The sequence below is a fragment of the Carassius carassius genome, chromosome 46 (assembly GCF_963082965.1).
Source record: "Carassius carassius chromosome 46, fCarCar2.1, whole genome shotgun sequence".
NCBI lineage: Eukaryota > Metazoa > Chordata > Actinopteri > Cypriniformes > Cyprinidae > Carassius > Carassius carassius.
The window spans coordinates 5,826,587-5,834,311 of NC_081800.1; the positions used below are offsets into that span (position 1 = coordinate 5,826,587).

A 7,725-nucleotide genomic window follows, 5' to 3' on the forward strand; every position below is an offset into this window, starting at 1 on the left:
TAATAACAAAGCCAAATCTGTTCAAAGGACAAATGCCATTCTCTAGGATTTTCTTTAAATGCTTACCCTATAAAATGGCTTTTGACTTTCAAATTAATTAAATGTTGAGTGACAGAGATTAAGGAATTGTAGGCATGCTTGTTATGGAAACATTCTGCTTGTGATATGCAGTTGAAATGTTTAAGCTTTGTGGTTTAAAATTCATTACACAGAAAAGTGCACCTGTTTAACAGCCTGTCACATGGAGATGGGCCTTCTTTGACGCTGCATTTTAACTGAGTCGGTTTTAAAAGTGTAACAGAATACAATGTTTGCTTCAATGGCCAGACAGAGAGAAATTGATGAGAGCATGCTGTGTTTGGACTGCAGCCCACAAGTCATTAATCATGTCACATTATGGCCACGCAGGTCAGTGTATAATTAATCTCTCTTAACAAGAACAGACCAGACATGGATAGTTACAGCAGGGTTATACTCATGAATATGTCTGAATGTAAAATAGGCACTGTAGTATGTAACTTGAATGCCTAGGCCCTTTAAAGAGCGCATTTTTGCTAGTGTATTCTGAGATAGATAGCCAGTATTCTCCTGTCATTTCATTGACCGTTAACTGCATGTTGATAATGGAGTGGATATATCTGTGTGGAGGATGAATCGCTGAGCTGATGAGGTGTAGTGATCTGTAAATAAGCGCTCTCAGGATTGATGTGGTATGTAATCGATCGCAATGGTGTGTATTGACTCTGGATGAGGTAAGGCACTAGTCAGATATATATATATATATATATATATATATATATATATATATATATATATATATATATATATATTCAGGCTTGGTAGATCTACGCTCAGCAAATGTGTCTGGACTGCCACCAGTTGGGCTTGTCGACATGTCGCGATGAATATAAAATCTATCATATGACCGCTGTTTTACATGGGCGATGAGACGTCTCTCCCAATTAAAGGTTAGAAGGTGAGCCGCTGAGGGGAGATTGGTTACAGCACTGCTTATATGGACCTCTATTAAACTTTAATAACTTTAAAATCAGACTGTTTTACTCTTGACTGAGGTTATAAGTCATCTGTATCTTGTATTTGTGATTATTTTTGTAGTTCTTTGTATGTGTCTGAATGTGTATGCACACAAATGTTTGAGTGTGTGTGTGTGTGTGTGCTTGCGTGTGTGTGTACGTAGTTGTTTGCGTAGAGTCAGCTCTAGTTTCTCACCAGCATAAGGTTACCCAATGCTGACTTTAAAAGACTAAGCCAGTCTGAACCCAAATGTGGAACAAGCAACAGGCAGAAACAACAGCCGACAGGAGACCTCTCTCTCACGAGAGGTAGGCCTGTATCTCTCTGTGTGTGTGTGTGTGTGTGTGTGTGTGCGCGTGAGCATGCGTTCAGTTAAATAAATGAGTATTAGGAAATAGCCTGTTGTGTGTTTTGTGAGGAAGTGACATAAATGTTTATTAGAATAGTTATGTGCTGAATTATCTGTAATTTCAATGTTGTATAAGCATAAATTATGCATCTAAGATAAGTGTTGAAGTGAGCACTATTAATTTGTCAGACTACTGTGTTTAGATTTATTTAGGGTTGCAATTAATTTTGATAGTCTGCTTTAGACATATCTATACGTTTCTTTGCAATTACGTCAACTAACTCTTATTAGAGTATTAGCAAACTGTTAGAGTAGGGTTAGGGTTAGTAGAATAAATTGATGTGCAAATGCAAAGGTAATTATAATGAGCAGAATCTCTTTCAGTGGCTCATAAAAATAAAGTGTCATCAGATATTTAGCAGGCAGTCTACTAATACTGTAATGACTGCTAGTTGACATGCAGCTGCAAAACTAATTATGAACATCACGTATAAAGTGGATGGTCAAGATAAAGTGTTACCTTAATTAGTGGCCTGAATGCTTTTCTGGTAGGCTAAATTGAAAGTCTGATCATGAGCAAAACAAACAGATTATTTGTCCATGGTTTAAACGGACACATAAAACTCAAGAAAGAAAATCTAGCTAGAGCTGAAACCATTTTACAGCCTGGTGTCTTAAAAGAAGCATTTACATTCCCATTTCTTTAATATGACCATCCACGTGCTGGTGTTTTAAAGAAGAGCATTTCTAGTCTGAAGAACTAAAATTAAACATTTTCCAAAGATCTATATTTGTAAACCGAGGAAGATTTTACATTGATATATATATATATATATATATATATATATATATATATATATATATATATATATATATATATATATATATATATATATATATATATATATATATATATATATATATATATATCAGTTCTTTACTCAGTGTTGTAATTTGTTTCCCTTGTATAATGACAGTCTCTCTCTCTCTCTCTCTCTCTCTCTCGGTGACGCACATGTTCTCTGTTTTCTGGTCAGTGGCAGCTGAGCAGGATGACTCATTTATGGCATCTTTAATTAAACATCTGTCCATGCCTCTCAACCACTGAGCCAGACTCCTATTTGAGATTTAGCCTGAAAATATAGCACATTTAGAAATATCTAATATCTGTACAAGCAGGAAATACAGTTTAATCTGTTATTATTGTTTAATCTGTTATTATTATTATTATTTAAATTATTTTAGCACATTGCTTTGTGGAACTAATGTGTTTAAAGCAGTTTTAAGTATATGTCTAGGGTTCGATTCGATACGATTTATTGATGTGATGTGTAGCTAAGTATTTTTGCTGCGACATCCGGTGCCTTGCTCAAGATTCTCCCCTCAGTCGTGGTACTGACGGTGAAAGAAAGCACTATACATCCACTCCCCCACCTACAACCCCTGCCGGTACCCAGACTCGAACCCATGACCCAGTTTCTGAGCTCATCCCTGATATTCTGGTCTCTAGATTGACCTTCGATTCTCTCAATGTTGTCTATGGAATTGTGGACCCAAAAGTCACTTGGTGTAGAAATTTACAAGCACAATAGTTCACAATAGTGTTCACATCTGTAATACAAATGTGTGGGACGAGTTATGCACTGAATGTTAACATTTAGGCTAAGGGGTTTTGAAAAGATATTAAAGTTAATTTGTGCAATAATAATAATAATAGTCTAGGCATCACTAATAAGAATTTTAATTGGCTGATATTGTGGTTTGTATTTATTTGAAATTTCATTAAAATGGTTTAGGTTTTCAGGCTTAAAACCGGGGGGAAAATACTTTTTGGCTCTACAGAGTGCTGTTGCTAATGACTTGTAGTACAGCTTGGCTGACGGCACTGCGACATTTCCTCTGAACCCAGTGCAGGTCAGAAGAATAGTAAGTGAATTAGATGAGGGCTGATTGTTTTCCCCACTGTCTTGGCCTTTACTGGGCCAGCAGTTTCTCTTTCTCTCTCTCTGCTTCCTTCCCTCTGCTACTATCTCTCGACTTCTCTTTCAGTGGCTCCCTTGTTCTCCCACACTGCCTCACAGGCCAGGACTCTGGTGTCAAGTGTTTGACAGGGGTAACACTTTAGCTGAGGTGATGTCCAGCCGACTGTTATGTCAGAGGTGTGTCACCATAGATACTGGAAACGTCCGTGTCACGTTAAGAACAGCAGGGAACCCATCCAAATGTCTGTTAACATGTACGAAACTTGAGTTTCTGACAACGAGGGGAAATGTTAAAGCAGTTGAGTGTTCATGTGAATGGTTGTCCAGGTCACATTTTACCCTAGAATCAAAAGAATAGAATAATAATAATGATAATAATAATATGCTACATAAAACCTGTTTAGGACATTGTAATTCCCTGCTTCCTTTAATTTTCAGACAGAAACTTTCATGATAATAAAGCCCTCGATAAAACTGTATTTTAGGGACCAATTCTCACTATTAACTAGATCTAGTTTTAGATCCCTTAATCCTACAACATACCTAAACTTAACAACTACCTTACTAACTATTAAAAGAGGGGGGGGGGGGGGGTATATGTGTGAGATTCACATGCATGATTTAATATTCAATTAGAATATATTGAATTGTAATTAAATTAAATTAAAATTAAATTAAATTAAAATTTAATTTATGCATTTAGCAGACGCTTTTATCCAAAGCGACTTACAGTGCATTCAGACTATCAATTTTTACCTATCATGTGTTCCAGGGGAATCAAACCCCCAACCTTGCAACTAAAACGCAATGCTCTACCAATTGAGCTACAGGAACACTTATTAACAGATAATGTGTCAGTCTGAAAGAGGACGTTTAATACTTATTGCCATCACTCGGACATTTGAATTGTAAAAGTGATTCATAGCAAAAAACATTAATAGCCCAGTGACAACTGACATGTTTGGAATTATTGTGATGCTGACACCTACTAAAATATGTCACCTTTGCCAGCTGTTTTCCTTAGTGCTTCACCCAGATGAGAAACCAAGAAACAATGTGCTTGTCAACACCATTTACCATTTACATTTACTTACCATTTACAATCACCAGTTTTATTGGTCAAAAATAAATTCTAACTCTTCTTTGTTTTGCAGGTCACGCACCTTGGATTCTTATTCATTGTGTTGACCTCAACTTTAAAATCGAATGCCGAAGAGCATTTGAAATATTGATCCAGTGGGTTTGTTCTGGTGAAGGTTGAATTTGGTGGTTGTCTGATATCTGGAGGCACATGACGGTCCAGGCTGGAAGGATCGAGGTGGCACTAGTTGACTTTGAGGGTATGGAGAATACTAACGGTGTGGACAATTTCAATGATCCAGACTACCCCAATGAGATGATGGCTTTGATGGTAGAAATGCCAGAGTTTGGACCTGGCAGCACCTACTGCAATTCTGCAAAAGTGTTGCCATATAAAGAAAAGACCCCACAAAATCTGGAAAAACCGCAATCACCTATCCTACCCCCTCACACGAGGAAAGGTCGTGCCAGCTGTGCTAGTCTGATTTCCAACTGGAAGTTACTTGTGAACAGTGAAGGATCACAAAGTGAGACAATCTTCAGTAAAATGGCCAAAGAATACGAGGACTTGTTTATTGATAAGCAACCTCTTGATGAAGGTGATCAGAAGGTCATCATAAACATTGCCGGTCTTCGCTTCGAAACCCGTCTGAGGACCCTCGACCAGTTTCCAGACACCCTTCTGGGCAGCCCAATGAAAAGAATGGGCTATTTTGACCCCATGAGAAACGAGTATTTCTTTGATCGCAATCGCCCGAGCTTTGATGGGATCCTGTACTACTATCAGTCAGGGGGGAAGGTCCGCCGTCCCTCGAACGTACCTTTAGATGTCTTTGCGGATGAGATTACCTTCTATGAGTTAGGACAGGAAGCCATGGACCAGTTCCGCGAGGAGGAAGGCTTTATCAAAGACGTGGAGATCTCACTGCCATCCAATGAGTTTTACAGGCAGTTCTGGCTGCTCTTTGAGTATCCCGAGAGCTCCAACGCAGCCCGAGGGGTCGCGCTTGTTTCCATCTTCGTCATCGTCATCTCCATTGTTATATTCTGCATGGAGACTCTCCCAGAATTTCGTGAGGACCTGGAGCTTTTTCCGAAAGCGGGTGTTTCCTTCAACAAGACGCATCCTTCAGGTGCTCCTCCTCCAAGTGCCTCTCCCAAAACCATCACCAGCACCTTCTCTGACCCCTTCTTCATTCTTGAGACTGCATGCATTGTCTGGTTCTTCTTCGAGTTCTGTGTGCGTTTCCTGGTTTGCCCAAGCAAGCGGGATTTTTTTAACAACATCATGAACATGATTGACATAGTCTCCATTGTTCCCTATTTCGTCACTTTGATAACTGAGATTGTGACCACCACCAAAAAGTCAGACACGGGGCAGAACATGTCCCTGGCCATCCTGCGTATCATTAGACTGGTGCGAGTCTTCAGGATCTTTAAGCTTTCCAGACACTCCAAAGGGCTGCAGATCCTGGGCCAGACGCTCAAGGCTAGCATGAGGGAACTTGGCTTGCTCATCTTCTTTCTCTTCATTGGAGTCATCCTCTTCTCCAGCGCCATCTATTTTGCTGAGGTGGATGATCCCAACACCCAATTTGTTAGCATCCCTGATGGATTCTGGTGGGCTGTAGTTACTATGACCACTGTGGGATATGGAGACATGTGTCCTATTACACTAGGCGGTAAGATTGTGGGCACTCTATGTGCCATTGCTGGGGTATTGACCATCGCCCTGCCTGTGCCTGTAATAGTCTCCAATTTCAACTACTTTTACCATAGAGAGAGAGACCAGGAGGAAAAGCAGCCCATACCTGAGACAGTCGATCAATCTATAAAGTCAGGGAACCATATAAAACATGGAAGCAGTTCTTCTCTGAACAAGACAAATGGGAGCTGGCAGACTGATAAATCAAAGTTTTAAAACCCATATTGAAACTTCATTTTCATGAGTGTAAATCTCATATTTCACAACAAAATCAAGAGATTATATTTTGCATAAAGGAAATACTCTTTATTATCACTGCTAGTTTTATCATAACAAATAAACACAGTATCATTCCATTTCTCAGTAATGCATCTGGATGTTTTACCTTAATTGTTTTGTAACTGTTATTATTCTCAATGGTGATCAAATTCCCATTAATGTAGTATTTTATATATCGTTATTATTTAAAGTGCCCCGATTGTGCCATTTTTAAAATTCCTAATATTGTTTTGGGAGTCTCCTACTTCAGGTTAATATGCATGCAACACATTCATTTTCACATAATATACATTTAATTTCACCGCATTTATCAACGATTCGTAAACGATTCATATGAATCAGTTCAAAGATTCAGTTTCTCTAAACCCCTCTTTTCTGGGCCTACTCTGCTCTGATTTTGTTATTGGTCTACCTCATACAGTGTGTGTCAGAAACAAAATGCCCATTGACATAACTGAATAACAGCTCCATAGAGAATGTATGGAGAGAAAAGATGGTTTAGATTATAAATTTAGATTATAGATTATAGATTATATATTACCTTATAAATTCAAGCCTGAGTCCGAAAATGAAACATCTAGTCGATCAACCAGGCACTGATTCGCCAGCAGAACTGGAACAGGATGTTTCTCAGTGTTAAGTGTCAACTTAGTTTGTGAAAGTTATAAGACATGATTTCAGCGTCATTGTTATAATTTATTTTGGTGCACGTGTGGGAACTGTATCAGAATTCCAAGCGAATGTGAAAACCTCTGCTGCCATGAAGTATGACAGGTAGTATTATGTTTCTGCATTAGTTGAGCATTATATGCCTCTTTTATAAAGAATTAAGAATCAATCAATAGAAAATATAAACATCTATTATTTATCATTCTTACACATTGTGATTCAGTGGAGCAATCTGGTCCAAATAAACCAGGCACTCGATCGATCCATCTTTCAAGAGCAAGTGTTTTGTGAATCCCGCTTTGAACTCTCTGCGGTTAGAGAAGCAGTCGCCAATAAAATGACGGGAACACAAAAAAGACTAGGATTGTTACCACTGATTCATAGCAGCCTCATAATTCTGCAGTGAAAATAAAACCAATTTACGTGGTAACACTTTCTATGAAGCCCGTATTTATAATACATTATAAGGATATTCTTAAGGCATTATAATTTACTTTTTACAGCGTCTTCTCGATGTGATGTCGAACAATATAGTGTTTGGGGGGGGGGGGGTCAAGTTGTTCGCAGCCGTCCATCGTAGAACATATGTGGGCAAATGTGTTACCATGTGACGTCTAGCCATCATA

At 38.6% G+C, this 7,725-nt stretch overlaps 1 protein-coding gene across 1 annotated transcript; it reads left to right on the forward strand.

The window, feature by feature from the left end:
* The first annotated feature begins 1,086 nt into the window (after positions 1-1,086).
* On the forward strand, positions 1,087-6,932 carry LOC132129626 (potassium voltage-gated channel subfamily A member 10-like). The gene is made up of 2 exons (XM_059541265.1): positions 1,087-1,343; positions 4,521-6,932. The coding sequence occupies exon 2, from the start codon at positions 4,658-4,660 to the stop codon at positions 6,365-6,367; it is 1,710 nt and encodes a 569-aa protein (XP_059397248.1). The 5' UTR covers positions 1,087-1,343; positions 4,521-4,657; the 3' UTR covers positions 6,368-6,932.
* The last annotated feature ends 793 nt before the right edge of the window (positions 6,933-7,725 follow it).